Here is a 16617-nt window from a genome sequence, read left to right as displayed (position 1 = left end):
TTATATATATATATATATATATATATATATATATATATATATATATATATATATACACACACACACACACACACACACACACACACACACAGGGTTCCCCGCAACGCTTTGTTGTTAAGGCGGCCGCCTTAACAATAAAGAGTTATTATAAAATATGTTTAGAGACTCTTAACTTCTGTCTCTTGATGTCGCTGGCAAAAGAGGTGAGCTGCAGCGCACACTTGCTTGGCACTGTTGCTTTAGTTTCACTTTCTCTTCTTAAAAGTCGCCACTGTCCTCTAAGTATTTGCATTTGTAGATGGCTGTCCGTGGGTATATCTGCAATATATATAAAAATCAGGTCCACATCACAGACATGCTGACAACGCTCTAGACCAGGCGTCGGGAACCTTTTTGGCTGAGAGATCTATAAATATTTTTAAAAAGTATTTCCGTGAGAGCCATATAATTATTTATTTTTTTTACACTGAATTCAACTATATGCGTGCATTTTTAAGAAAGACCAACATTTTTTCGAGTATAATAAGTCTCTTATTCTTTTTAACATTGTTATTCTGAGGCTAACCAACAATAAATAATACACTTCTTACCATTAATGCGACTTCTTGAACAGGTGCGGTAGAAACCGGATGGATGGATGAAAATGCATGAGAATGTTTATATTTGGAACGTTATTTTTGACACTGTGATTACCAACGGAATTATTCATTACTTATCGTGTTAAGCAACGTCACACACACACACACACACACACACACACACACACACACACACACACACACACACACACACACACACACACACACACACACACACACACACACACGCGCAGGGTTCCCCGCAACGCTTTGTTGTTAAGGCGGCCGCCTTAACAATAAAGAGTTATTATAAAATATGTTTAGAGACTCTTAACTTCTGTCTCTTGATGTCGCTGGCAAAAGAGGTGAGCTGCAGCGCACACTTGCTTGGCACTGTTGCTTTAGTTTCACTTTCTCTTCTTAAAAGTCGCCACTGTCCTCTAAGTATTTGCATTTGTAGATGGCTGTCCGTGGGTATATCTGCAATATATATAAAAATCAGGTCCACATCGCAGACATGCTGACAACGCTCTAGACCAGGCGTCGGGAACCTTTTTGGCTGAGAGAGCTATAAATATTTATAAATAATAGCTAAGATTTATCTGAGAGCCAGAGGCAGTCATCAAAATAACCACATCTGGCTCTAGAGCCGTAGGTTCCCTACCCCTGCTCTAGACAATGCCGTGCGTTTTGTTGACATCCAGTTTCGGTAGCACGGTTTTTGGTGATAAGTCATTTTTCGGTGGTCAAGTTTTCGGCACATCACTTGTTAATAGTGTGCAAATAACAGGCTATATGTATTATATATACTTTAACGACCAGGTAATGGTAATGTTTAATTTCCGTGTGTTTTTTTTCCCATGTTTGCAAACATACTATCCATGCCTGAAAGGTGATTGGCGGAGAATGGGGAAGTGTTGTGTGTCCAGGGAAGAGCAAACTCACCAGACTTGTTGGAATTGTGCCGTTTGTTGTCATAACATTGGTAATAAATGTTAAAAAAAAATAGTGTCTGACTTTGTGGGATTACTTCTGGAGGCTAAATTTGTTTTCAAGTAAAAAAAACTAACAAAACTTATTTTCAAGGTGTGGTGATAATGAAAATGCTGTCGTGGCGCACCACATTGTGTGGGTGAGCGGTTTGCTGACGTCATTATTGTGAATCAAGTGGCCCATGGTGGGGGTGTGGTTATGGTATGGGCAGGCGTATGTTATGGACAATGAATGCAAGTGCCTTTTATTGATGGTATGTTGAATGCACAGATATACTGTGACGAGATCCTGAGGTCCAATTAAGTGCTATTCACCCGAAACCATCACATCATGTTGCAGCATGATGATGCACGGCCCCATGTTTCAAGGATCTGTACACCATTCCTGGAAGCTGAAAACATCCCAGTTCTTGCATGGCCAGCATACTCACTGGACATGTCACCCATTGAGCATGTATGGGACGCTGTGGAGCAGCGTGTACAACAGCGTGTTCCAGTTCCTGTCAATATCTAGCAAATTCACGCAGCCATTAAAGAGTGGAGCAACATTCTACAGTCTATAATCAACAAACTGATCAACTCCATGCAAAGGAGATGTGTTGCACTGCATGAGGCAACTGGTGGTCACACCATGAATTAATTAACGAGTTGTACTTAAACGAGTTGAAAAACTTATTCGGGTGTTACCATTTAGTGGTCAATTGTACGGAATATGTACTGAACTGTGCAATCTACTAATAAAAGTTTTAATCAATCAATCAATCAAACCAGATACTGACTGCTTTTCTGACCGCCCCAGACCCCAATAAAGCAAAACAACACATTTCAGTCGCCTTTTATTGTGGGCAGCTTAAGGCACGCCTGGGTGTAACGCAGGTGTCAAATACTTACATACATTTGTGGAGACTATTAGGCTCTTGCCTTTTTATTTACTCTTTGCGCTCTTCCTGGTCACGTGACCGCCACAGTCCAATCAGCTTTAGTTGTATGCCGGTAGCAGGAAGTGACTGGTATGCTCTAGCTCGGTTTACTCTTTGGGAGCTCAGCGCACTCTTCCTCGTCACGTGACCGCCGAGGTCCAATTAGTGGTGCTTATAAGCCAGTTGCAGGAAGTAGCCAGGAAACAGGACATGAGGGAAGATCGATTGTATTTCAGCTTGAGGTAGGTTTTAAATCTCAGTTTCCCCTGAAAAATTGTGCTGACGGATTTTAAACTGCATGCCTATTTGTAACTTCATAGAGCCGACTTCTAGCGCCGGATTCTTTGTTATTAAGCTGTGTTGACTGTAGAAGCTGAGTTGGTGAGTCCATATTTATGACAATAGCACCTTAAGCATTAATCTTTTTTCATTTCCACATTCTTTGTGGCATATTCTCAATCGTCCATATAAAAGGTTTATGACTTAAACTAATGATCACAATTGTGCATTGAATGTACTTTTATATGTGTTTAGATAAGTGCACTGACTGCTTTGTATAGGTCAAAATTATGCTGCTAATGGTTATTTTAGCATTTTATTGCATATTGTGATTCTGATGTTTATTGATTTATATTGTACAATATTGAGGAAAGAACTAGAAATGATTGAATATTTATTATGAATACTAATAATATTTTGAATAACATATTATGTACACATGGATTTATAAGAATGGTCCTGGCTCTTAGGCAGGCCAGGCTTCTCTTTCTGATGGCGAGCTAAGGAAAAGAATCACCTAGTCCAAGGATCGGTTTTGGAAGATTCCATCCAGCAACCTCACCACCTGCTCTGTCTGGGCTGGTAGGAGGCTCTCAAGCCAACCCTTTACAAATTTTCACCTTTACCTGCAGTACATGCACTGTACTGCCATCCTTTTTTCCAAGAACTATTATCTGAACTGAGATTTGAACAAGATCCAGAGACACTGATTAGTTTAAATTGAATTGTATATATTTATATAGTACTTGTGTTTTTTCTTCAAATTGCGTTCATGTTAAATGGCCATTCAACTCATTGTGTGCGTATATATCTGCTGCCCATCACTAATTCACTAATACACGGTGTCAACCAAACTACAATTCAAGCTCTGCCTCTTTCTACGAGTTGAAACTAGTCTTCTGTTCCTAGCCCATAACACCCCATATGTATATATTGCATTGATTTGTAGCACGTATAGGTAATCATGGTGTTTAACCAGCATCTTGACATGCTACACCTGCGAGGTGGGAAGGATTATCTTGGCAAAGAAGAAATGCTCACTAAAACAGATTTAAACATATTTCTGAACAATATTTAAGAGGAAAATATATTTTGTGTCTATGGTACAAGTTTTAGATCTTTGAGTTCAACTCAAGAAAAATCGTAGCTAAAACAAAAGTGTTGCTTTTACATTTTTGTTAAGTATATATATATATATATATATATATATATATATATATATATATATACACACACACACACACACACACACATGTATTTATTAGGGATGTCAACGTTAACGCATGTGATTAATAAAAATAAATTACTGGGTTATCAAATATGAATTAGGATTAATCACATTTAATCACATCCGGGTTAACCTCACAATATGAAGGTCCTGGGTAGTCCTGAGTTCAATCCCGGGCTACACAGTGTTACCAATTTGGTGACTTTGTCGCTAAATCTGGCGATTATCCAATCCTCCTGGTGACATTTTTGTAAACAGCTAATCACGACAACTCTAGCTACTTTTCCCGGTGATATTGAAGACATTTTGTGTCTGGGAGACTCTGGAAGCACGCAGCAGTCACCGTCTTCGGCAAACAATGACGAGTGCTGCCGGTCAAAGCGGCCGCGCTGATAGCTACATGATAGCACGCTAGCATGAATGCTAGTTACATCGAAAATAACCACAGGAGAACGAAGTTTACTTAGTAATGGTTGTCGACAAAAGTACCACAGTTAAGTTAAACATATGGCTTTTCTAAACAGACAGCCACCGCATGTAGAACACCTAACCTTTGGGAAGACCAAGTCCTGCAAAATATTTCATTATTCATATCACCACAGCTCTCCCGTCCAAAGGCAAAACCCAGTAACTCAATGTTGGTCAAAACTGAGCTGATAATAATTTTGGAGTTCCAAGGTGATATGCTTTACATTAGTGTATGCGAAATTGTAATTTGTTCCATAAGTAAGCTGTTACGCGCATGGTAGGACCTAGCAACTACCACATAACCGCGTAGATACAACAGAAAAACCTAGTATCTCAAGGGACCAATGAGAGCTTCTTTGTCAGTCGCCTTGTCTTTAATGAGACATTTGCACGAATGGGGGCCGACGCTCAACCTGATTATGTGATATTATGGCACGAGGGGATATTTGGAAGATTGGCCCAGGAACTTGCAAGCACCTTCATTAAATGTATTGTTCTTGATTCTTCCCCTTGCATACTCTTTTGGGCAGATAACTGTGGAGGTCAAAATAAAAACTGGACGCTGTACACGGCTCTTGCCCAGTGTGCAAACGCAGAATGGGGCCCACCCGAGATTGTGATAAAATATCTGGAGGAAGGGCACACACGTTCGTTCATGAGATCAGATTCAATCCATGGCTCAATCGGCAAGAAAATGAAAGCTCAAGAAAACATCTATACATTTGATGACTTTGTAAATCTTTGTAAGACAGCATCAAGATAGATTGGTTTTCCTTTGTTTTCTCAAAATCAGCTAGAAGTGAGTTACTAGGATTTGCCTTTGGACGGGAGAGCTGATCAGTCGTCATTCCTGGAGAACATGCATTACAGTTTGGTACATGCTGGTTTGTCACATTAAGAGCAGGGCATCTCTCTTTTGAACTAATAAGGAGTAATGTTTATTTTTTTAAATAGGCATTGTAGTATACAAGTGCATGCTTCTGTCGAAAATACTCGATATATTGCGGGTTTGTCTCTGTGCGATATAGAAAATTACTATATTGTGATATTTGAGTTTTTGAAATATCTTCTGTGACATCATGCACAAAAGTGCACTTTATTTGTTTTAAACTATTGTAGTGGCATTCTGTACAAAAAGTGCACTTTAATTTAGTGTTGTTTTGATATGTCATCTTAGTGACATCATGCACAAAAGTGCAATAATAGCTTGTTTTAAAATGTCTCTGACAATCTTGCATGTTCTGTTTTGGAAATGACATGAATGTGTCTGCCACTGCTTAATAACTATTTGATAAATTCAATTTTGGTATATTGACTTAGTTGTGATTTCCCTTTCTGCATGAAAGTTTAAAATGAGCATATATTAATGCAGCATGAAGAAGAATGTTTTAATGTAGACACAGAATCATCATACTGCTGTGATTATATTCATCAAGTGTTCATTCAAGGCTAAGGAAAAATATCGATTATATATATTGTGTATTGTGACATGGCCTAAAAATATCGAGATATTAATAAAAGGCCATATCACCCAGCCCTACTTCTGTCTTTTAATGGCAGAGGACATCGGTTTGATTCCCGCTCAGTGTCACGTCAGAAAGTAGGCCAAAACCATTCATGTGAGTGACTTGCTGTGGTGACGTCTAAAAGGAAAAAAGCTAAAAGGAGAAAATGAATACATTTGATTAGATAAAGCTAAAAATTGCTCATTGTCCATTTCATAACAATTCAATGTCAACACTTACATGTGCTATAACTGTGACGACACTGCCTGCCGCCTCAACTAAGCTCCCTTTAGTTGATTCCATGTGTTGCGTCAGCACTCGGAGCAATGAGGCAAGGCTCCAACATGTGTCTTAAGTTTAAAAAACAACCACCATTACTGTTGCTTTTAGCAGCTCGTCTGCAGTCACGCTCAATCAAGTCCATCAAGCTGTCTTAAGCCACCTAAGAAGCTTTGCTTCTTGTTTAACTCAACTAATCACAAAGCTGCTACAAGGCCTTCTTCCTTATGTATATTTCCAATCAAGCTTGGTATACAACATAAAAAGGGGTAGCTAAAAAAGGCAGCCGAGTGAGTAAGTGGGGTGGATGAATGAACAGAGGGTACTTGTGACACCCTGTCTGCTACAAGGGGGGCAACACAGCCTCCCAGCAGACTCCTTCCCTCGCTCATCAAGTGACTCATTGTGGAACGTGCCTTTGACAACAGCAGCTCCTGCTGCTTGAAGAAAGTTTTCCATTTCCTCATCTTGAACTCCCAAAAGTCCCCTCCGTGGGGATTTTGAAAGAGGGGGAGAAGACGGAGGAGGGGTGGCAAAGGAGAGCGAAATGGTGGATGCTAGTGCCGGTGGAGAAGACATAAAGGCTTTTGGATGGAGAGGATGGAAAGTCTGGAGTGTGTGCGCCTATATTTAATTCTGGTCGCCCGGCAACTGATGAGCAACACTGGAAGAGAAGGGATGGCGAAAGGAGGGACCACACTGGGTGATGCATGTGACTCAACCAAAAGAGGGCACGTTTGCAGAATATTGTTGGCACACAAAGTGGATGCAGCAGCTGCACCATACAAGTCTATTGGGGGGCAGGCACACCACTAACTCTGAACATGACATCACTGAGTGCAAGCAGGCCAGCACATTTTCGGCTTTGGTGTTCTCCAGGCCAAAGTCATTAATTAAAACAAGCAATATCTTTATGCACGTTAAAGGACCTCCGTTTTACCAGAGGAGTCTGGTCAAAACGTTAATCCCAGGTCTTCTATGTGACAGGCAAGCTCTGCTGTTTTCAAGAACGTACCATGAAAAAACCCTACAAATATTCTACGTGGCAGGAGAGTGCTACTTTTTCAACGACCTTCTACAAAGCACTATCCCAATATCTTCTATGTGACTGGAGCACTCTGCTGACATTGACATATGAAGGTCCTGAGTATTCCTGGGTTCAATCCTGGGCTCGCAATCTTTCTGTGTGGAGTTTGCATGTTCTCGCTGTGACTGCGTGGGTTCCCTCCGGGTACTCCGGCTTCTTCCCACTTCCAAAGACATGCACCTGGGGATAGGTTGATTGGCAACACTAAATTGGCCCTAGTGTGTGAATGTGAGTGTGAATGTTGTCCGTCTATCTGTGTTGGCCTTGTGTTGAAGTGGCAACTTGTCCAGGGTGTACTCCGCCTTGAGTCGGAATCCAGCTAAGATAGGCTCCACCACCCCCGCGACCCCAAAAGGGACAAGCGGTAGAAAATGAAAGGATGGATGACCGGGTTGGCCCATTATATCAACGTATCCACGATATTGGATGTGTGGCAGATTTGCCCCGTCAACTATCCATCCATCCATTTTCTACCGCTTGTCCCAGTTGGGGTCGCTGGAGCCTATCTCAGCTGCATTCAGGCAGAAGGCAGGGTACACCATGGACAAGTCCCCACCTCATCGCAGGCCCCGTCAACTAATGCAAGGAAACGGACCGAACGTCACATACGCTTTAAGTCCATGCCTTTTATTAACACATATTCTCTGTTCGCTTTTGCCACATTCATAATGGCGGTGATGTCTATGTGTGATTCAGCACTCAAAATATATGTTTTTAAGGATGTACTGCAAAAAAGCTAGCCAAAGATCCTCTACAGGACAGGCCCGCTCTGCACTTTTAATGGATTTACAGCAAAAATATTAGTTCAATCTCGACTATGTGACAGGAGTGCACTGATGTTTTAAGGACCTATGCAAAAACATTAGCAAGGACAAGGACCACTCCACATGAGTGCTCTGGAGATACTGTAAAAGATCCTTTATACAGTCGTGGTCAAAAGTTTACATACACTTGTAAAGAAGATAAAGTCATGGCTGTCTTGAGTTTCCAATAATTTCGACAAATCTTATTTTTTTGTGATAGAGTGATTGGAGCACATACTTGTTTGTCACAAAAACATTCATGAAGTTTGGTTCTTTTATGAGTTAATAAAACAATCTGACCACAGAACTTTCCCCCATAAGGTATTATCTTTGTCCATGTAATGTTAGATGAAACAAAATTTGAGCTGTTTGGCCACAATACCCAGCAATATGTTTGGAGGAGAAAAGTTGAGGCCTTTAATCCCAGGAACACCATGCTTACCGTCAAGCATGGTGGTGGTAGTATTATGCTCTGGGCTTGTTTTGCTGCCTATGGAACTGGTGCTTTACAGAGAGTAAATGGGACAATGAAAAAGGAGGATTACCTCCAAATTCTTCAGGACAACCTAAAATCATCAGCCCTGAGGTGGGGTCATGGGCTCAGTTGGGTGTTCCAACAGGACAATGACCCCAAACACACGTCAAAAGTTTATACAGTAACGGCTAAATCAGGCTAGAATTAACGTTTTAGAATGGCCTTCCCAAAGTCCGGACTTAAACGTGTCGATAATGCTGAAGAAAGAAGTCCATGTCAGAAAACCAACAAATTTAGCTGAACTGCACAAATTCTGTCAAGAGGAGTGGTCAAAAATTCAACCAGAAGCTAGCCAGAAGCTTGTGGATGGCTACCAAAAGTGCCTTATTGCAGTGAAACTTGCCAAGGGACATGTAACCAAATATTAACATTGCTGTATGTATACTTTTGACCCAGCAGATTTGGTCACATTTTCAGTACACTCATAATAAATTAATAAAAGAACCAAACTGCATCAATGCTTTTTGTGACCAAAAACTTTGTGCTCCAATCACTCTATCACAAAAAAATAAGAGTTGTAGAAACTATTGGAAACTCAAGACAGCCATGACATTATGTCCTTCACAAGTGTATGTAAACTTTTGACTACAACTGTATATTAAGACTCAACTGCAAAAACACTCGTCTAAGATGTATGACATGTGTCCCCTGATGTTTTTAAAAACCTACAGCAAAAATGTTCCTCCCACCTCCAAAGACATGCACCAGGGTATAGGTTGATTGGCAAAAATAAATTGGCCCTAGTGTGTGAATGTGAGTGTGGATGTTGTCTGTCTATCTGCGATGAAATAGCGACTTGTCCAGGGTGTACCCCGCCTTCCGCCGGAATGCAGCTGAGATAGGCTCCGGCATCCCCTGCGATCCCCAAAAAGGGACAAGCAGTAGACAAATGGATGGATGGATGGATGGATGGATGGATAGTTGCCATCTATTGTACTGGTGGTATGAGGGTAAATTCCTGACTGGTGGTGTTGTTGCAAGGTAAAAATCACTGTTTGGCCTGTGAACCTTTGGTACATTTTCACATTGGCCCTTGGAAGAAAAAAGTTCAAGCACCACTTATAGAGTCTGACTAAACTATTACGCTTTTTCTAGGACTTATTAAAAAAAAAAATAGTCAAATCTCCTCTATATGACAAGACACATTTGCAGTGTTTAAGGATGTAATAAAAAAACACTAGTCAAAGATGCTCAATATGACAAAAGTGCTCATGTTTTTAGGACTCAGCCTGAAAAATGTTGGTGGCTCCCAAATCTTGAACCGATTTCACAGGCCATTTTTTTGTCCACAGGTCACCTGTGGAATATCCCTGCATTAGAATGTGTAGACACTAGACCACTGGTGTCTAACTCAAGGCCCGGGGACCAGATGTGGCCAGCCACTTCATTTTATTTGCCCCTCGAAAGCCTGGAAATAATATGTATCAATAAAGTACTGTGACTTTTCTTACTAAATGCAGTCTTTCTTACAATTTTGGAGAGAAAAAAAATATATGTAATCCATGTAATCGCAAATTATGTTAACTTAAACACTGTCTAATTATGCAAAAATATATTAAACATTCAAACCATTTTTTAACAGAAATAAATACTAATAATAATAATAATAATAATGATTTCAAAGCAAATTATCCATCACATTGTGCAATGTGAATGTTGCAATAGATTTCATGGTAAAATTGTGAAATGTACTGTGGTTTTTAAAGCATTTTTCTCTAAATTAAAATGTGTTTACTTTTTTTTACTGAAATACATTGTTTTGGCATTTACAGTAACACACAGAAAAATCTACAGTTGTTGATTATCAGGGGGGAAAAAAAAACCTGACAGCTCAGGTGCCAAATTTTAACTTTCTTTAATCGAATTTTTACAGTAAAATTCTGGCAACTTAGCTGCCTTTCTTTACCATAAATAACAACAGTGCTGTTTTCCCATTTACAGTAACATACACTAAATTTTGAAGTGAAATTATTGCAATTTATAACTTTTTTTTTTTAATGTTAGTTTAAAAAAAAATCTACTAAAAATGCATCAAAAATGGTGTAATAATAGTATATTCACTGTTAGAAACGGCGCTCTGTGGCCAGACATAACTGCGATGTGGCCCTTAGTTAAAACGACTTTGACACCTCTGCACTAGACCAGGGGTCCCCAACCATTTTTTGCACGACGGACTGGGTTAATTTAGGCATTATTTTCAAGTACTGGTATTCCACTTGTGCCAGATAAATACAGCCAAAATAAGTGCACAAAAAATACAACTCAGTATAATGCTGAATTAGTGGGAGCCCTGGGCTTGTTTCTTTGCAATGAGCTGCAGATGGAAAAAAGCCTTTGGCTACAATCTGTCACATTATTTTATTTGTTCATTAATTTGCATTATATCATGTCACAAATTTGTAACCAATTTAACAAACGACAACTTTCTAAGAGGAATTTTATCGTACATCTATAAACAAGCTTATTGGTGTTTCCAATCCAGTGTTTTTCAACCACTGTGCCGTGAGATACAGTCTGGTGTGCCGCGGGAGATTATGCAGTTTCACCTATTTGGGTTTAAACATTTTTTTTGCAAACCAGTAATTATAATCTGCAAATAGTGTGCCGTTGTTGAGTGTCAGTGCTGCCTAGAGCTTGGCAGCGTAAACACGTTATACCATACCATATCAGTAGGTGGAAACTTTGTAGATGTCGGGAACAAGTCGTGTGAGACGACGATATTTTGTCGTGCTCACAATATGCAGGCGACAGCGGGAGGCAGTGTGCAAGTAAAAACGTATCTAACTCTTAAACCAAAAATAAACAAAAGGCGAGTGAGAAAAGGCATTGAAACTTACGGATGGCTATGCAGAACGAAACTAAAACTGAACTGGCTACACAGTAAAGAAAAACAGCATGCTGGACGACAGCAAAGACTTACAGCGTGTGGAGCAGACGGCGTACACAAAGTACACCCATACATGACAATGAACAATGTTCACTCAAAGAAGGATAGCGTCCGCACAACTTAAATCGTCTTGATTGCAAAAACAAAGCAGGTGCGGGGAATGTTCAAGGAAGACATGAAACTGCTACAGGAAAATACCAACAAAACAGGTAAAAGCCACCAAAATAGGAGCGCAAGAGAAGAATTAAAACACTACGCACGGGAAAACACCAAAAAACTCCAAATAAATATCGGCGTGATGTGACAGGTCATGACAGTACACCTAGTTTAAGACAAGAGCTAAAGTGATGATGATATAAAGTCATATCTAATCGAGGACAATGACTTTTTACTGTCAATAACTGAGTTTCATTTTTTAATGATTTCTGCTGCTGGTGTGCCTCAGGATTTTTTCAATGAAGTGAATGGACGTGAAGTGAATTATATTTATATAGCGCTTTTCTTTAGCGGCTCAACGCGCTTTACATAGTGAAACCCAATATTTAAGTTACATTTAAACCAGTGTGGGTGGCACTGGGAGCAGGTGTGTAACGTGTCTTGCCCAAGGACTCAAAGGTAGTGACTAGGATGGCGGAAGCGGGGATCAAAACTGGAACCCTCAAGTTGCTGGCACTGGGAGCAGGTGGGTAAAGTGTCTTGCCCAAGGACACAACGGCAGTGACTAGGATGGCGAAAGCGGGGATCGAAACTGGAACCCTCAAGTTGCTGCCACGGCCACTCCACCAACCGAGCTATGCCGCCCCAAAACGAAAAGAAAATGTGCCTTGGGCTGAAAAAAGGTTGGAAAACACTGCACTAGACAGTTTAATATTTGGGACTGTATAGCTCGGTTGGTAGAATGGCCGTGCCAGCAGCTTGAGTGTTCCAGCTTCCGCCATCCTTGTCACTGCCATTGTGTCCTTGGGCAAGACACTTTACCCGACTGCTCCCACTGACACCCACTTATCAGTGGTTCTCAACCTTTTTTCAGTGATGTACCCCCTGTGAAAATTTTTTTTGTTCAAGTACCCCCTAATCAGAGCAATAATCAGAGCAAAGCATTTTTGGTTGAAAAAAAAAGAGATAAAGAAGTAAAATACAGCACTATGTCATCAGTTTCTGGCTTCCTCCCACCTCCAAAGACATGCACCTGGGGATAAGTTGATTGGCAACACTAATTGTGTGAATGTGAGTGTGAATGTTGTCCGTCTATCTGTGTTGGCCCTGTGATGAGGTGGCGACTTGTTCAGGGTGTACCCCGCCTTCCGCCTGATTGTAGCTGAGATAGGAACCAGCGCCCCCCGCTATCAATCAATCAATGAATCAATCAATGAATCAATCAATGTTTATTTATATAGCCCCAAATCACAAATGTCTCAAAGGACTGCACAAATCATTACGACTACAACATCCTCGGAAGAACCCACAAAAGGGCAAGGAAAACTACTCCATAGGGAATTAGCGGTAGAAAATGGATGGATGGATGCATGGATTTATAACAGTGCAAAATATTGCTCATTTGTAGTGGTCTTTCTTGAACTATTTGGAAAACAAAAACAAAAAAAACACTAAAAATTTGACGGTATAGCTCGGTTGATAGAGTGGCCGTGCCAGCAGCTTGAGGGTTCCAGGTTCAATCCCGGCTTCCGCCATCCTTGTCACTGCCGTTGTGTCCTTGAGCAAGACCCTTTACCCGGCTGCTCACACTGACACCCACTTATCAGTGGTTCTCAACCCTTTTTCAGTGATGTACCCCCTGTGAACATTTTTTTTTAATTCAAGTATACCCTGTAATCAGAGCAAAGCATTTTTGGTTGGAAAAAGAGAGATAAAGAAGCAAAATACAGCACTATGTCATCAGTTTCTGGCTTCCTCCCACCTCCAAAGACATGCACCTGGGGATAAGTTGATTGACAACACTAAATTGGCCCTAGCGTGTGAATGTGAGTGTGAATGTTGTCTGTCTATCTGTGTTGGCCCTGCGATGACGTGGCGATTTGTCCAGGGTGTACGCCGCCTTCCGCCCGATTGTAGCTGAGATAGGCGCCAGCGTCCCCCGCGACCCCAAAGGGAATAAGCGGTAGAAAATGGATGTATGGATATATAATAGTGCCATGAATTGATTAAAGTGGACCCCGACCTAAACAAGTTGAAAAACTTATTCGGGTGATACCATTTAGTGGTCAATTGTACGGAATATGTACTGAACTGTGCAATCTACAAATAAAAGTATCAACCAATCAATCAATGCAAAATATTGCTTATTCGTAGTGGTCTTTCTTGAACTATTTGGAAAACAAAAACAAAAAAAAACACTAAAAACTTGACAGTATAGCTCGGTTGGTAGAGTGGCCGTGCCAGCAGCTTGAGGATTCCAGGTTGGATCCCGGCTTCCGCCGTCCTTGTCACTGCCGTTGTGTCCTTGGGCAAGACACTTTTCCCACACTGGTGTGAATGTAACTTAGATATTGGGTTTCACTATGCAAAAGCCCTTTGAGTCACTAGAGAAAAGCGTTATAAAATTATAATTCACTTCACTTGACTTAATATCAATTTAAAGGCGACATTCAAACTTGTGTGTAAACTTTATGAGCCATATGGTGTGTTTACGACATGATGCATGATAGTAGAAGGGGAAATGGTGCATCCCTGAAGACTTTGTATGACAGTGGAGATGTCCAGTCTGACTCAAGAAGAGAACGACACAGAGGCATGTGTTGCTTAAGCACGTGATTTGTCATGTTTTAGTGTGGCTAAAACAACTAGTTGTGTTCATTATTAGTGTGATACAGTTGTGGTAAAAACAAAATATGCCGTGTATAGAGATTGCCGTGTCGTGTTTGCAACGTGACACAAAAAGTATCCGTGTGTAACAATGTGTCCAAACAAGCCACGTATGATAGTGCTGATGACGACGCTTGTTGAAGAAAATCAACACAAAGAGAACAATGTGTTGTACCCCAACTTTAAGCGCCACTCGCGGCTAACGGAAATGTTTCGATTAACTCAGCTCTACACTCGTTTGAGCTACAAACCGTACACGTTTCGTTTAAAAGTTGAGTAAAAGTTCAGAAAGTGACTTCCGACCTGGTGGAGCGCTGTCAGGCCGTCAATGTTGGCGTGGTTGATGTCAGCTCCCTGCCGGAGCAGAGCCGCCACCTCTTCCCGGTCCCCGGCGGAGCAGGCGGCCATAAACACGGCACCCTGAGCGAAGCGGACCCTCGCCCGACGTGTCCCCGAGCCATCCGCCGTGTGGCGGGCTTCCGAGCCCGTCTGGTCGGTCTCCGAGCCCAGCCAACGTTGGAGCTGATCCTGCCGTCGCTGTTTGGCAGCTTCGGACCGGGACTGGTCAGTGGCCGCCATCTTCCCAGGTCTGTCCCGGACAGATTCAGCTCATGGTGCGGGAGAAGAGAGTGGATGGCGGATTGGATTCGTGAAACTCTCCCGGGCTTCGCCCCCTGGTGGACAGATGCTGGGGAAGTCGTGAACTGAACAGTATAAAGTACGGTGGGTTCGAGGGATAAGTGGTAGTTCACTGTCACTCGGAAATTCCTAAACGCAAACAAAACAAAAAAAACCCAAAACAATTACTTGTTTTTTGTTTTTGTTTTTTGACTACAATGAATAACTGACTACAGAGGTCAACTGCAGGTATGAGTGAAACCATGTTACATATCCGATACAATTGTGACTCGCCAGATTTTGACGCGCAAAACAGCCTTCCAAACGTATCACACAACAAATGACATTACGTCATCCTAGTGCATCAGTGGCTCTGACATACAAAATACACTCCATTTGATCTAAATACAGAACTCGAAATGAATTCAAACGATACAATACAAAAAGCCTATTAACATTTGTGACTTTTATTGAATAGTTTCTGAACATGTTATCCATTCCTCTGGAATGTTTCTTGTTTTTCTATGTTGTATTGCTCAAAAAGTCAAAGTTCTGAAGAAGGAATAAAGCAGAAGTATCCAAGTAGATACATTACAAGAACCTTACAGAATAATTTGTAATTAATGATAGTGGTAAAACAAGTATATTATGATTGACACGACCAGAGACCAGTTTGCTTATGGTTTAGCCTATTTTGAACATGTTGTTAATTAAATTAATTAATTAAAATTGTTAATTAATACATCACATGTTTACACTTGCACAAATCAACATGTCCAAAAAGGAGTAGGAAAAAGCAGATCTAATTCAACCCTTAAGTCTCAAAGGTTGGAATTGGGGGTTAATTCACCAAAATGACTCCCGAGCGTGGCCATCGATGCTGCTCACTGCTCCTTTCACCTCCCAGGGGGTGGAACAAGGGGATGGGTCAAATGCAGAGAGTAGTTTCACCATACCTAGTGTGTGTGTGACTATCATCCAGCCATCCATTTTCTACCACTTATTCCCTTTGGGGTCGCGGGGGGCACTGGTGCCTATCTCAGCTACAATCGGACGGAAGGCGGGGTACACACTGAACAAGTCGCCACCTCATCGCAGGGCCAACACAGATAGACAGACAACATCCACACTCACATTCACATTTACACACTACTGCCAATTTAGTGTTGCCAATCAACTTATATATAACCCCAGGTGCATAAGCCGGAGTACCCGGAGGGAACCCACGCAGTCAAGGTGAGGACATGCAAACTCCACACAGAAAGATCCTGAGCCCGGGATTGAACCCAGGACTACTCAGGACCTTCGTATTGTGAGGCAGACGCACTAACCCCTCTCTCACCGTGCTACCCGTGTGACTATCAGTGATACTTTTAGCTTTCACTTTTAACTTCACGCTACACCCCTTCTCAGAGACTCAGCAATCACTGATAGTTGGTTCACTTCCTGTGGTTACCATGTTCCAGGTTACCATTTTATAATAAGGAAAGAAAAGGATGTGTAAAAGTAAAGTTAATATGATAGGATTTGAGATATTGTATTCAATAATAAAATAATACAATAATAAAATATTGTTGTCTCTGTATCAAACAATAATAAAATAATGCCCATCCAT

The 16617-nt window shown here is 41.2% G+C and overlaps 1 protein-coding gene across 3 annotated transcripts in view; it reads right to left on the bottom strand.

The window, feature by feature from the left end:
• zmp:0000001167 (protein phosphatase 1 regulatory subunit 12A) overlaps positions 1–15105 on the bottom strand; it is a 53375-nt gene extending 38270 nt beyond the window's left edge. For all 3 annotated transcript variants that reach the window (XM_061917201.1, XM_061917202.1, XM_061917203.1), the window contains exon 1: positions 14688–15105. In XM_061917201.1, coding sequence (XP_061773185.1) covers positions 14688–14963 — 276 coding nt within the window. In that variant the 5' untranslated portion in view covers positions 14964–15105. The remainder of the gene's footprint in view (positions 1–14687) is intronic.
• Between the last annotated feature and the right edge of the window lie 1512 nt (positions 15106–16617).

The sequence above is a fragment of the Nerophis ophidion genome, linkage group LG12 (assembly GCF_033978795.1).
Source record: "Nerophis ophidion isolate RoL-2023_Sa linkage group LG12, RoL_Noph_v1.0, whole genome shotgun sequence".
NCBI classification, from domain to species: Eukaryota; Metazoa; Chordata; class Actinopteri; order Syngnathiformes; family Syngnathidae; genus Nerophis; species Nerophis ophidion.
This window is presented reverse-complemented; position numbering and strand designations above follow the sequence as displayed.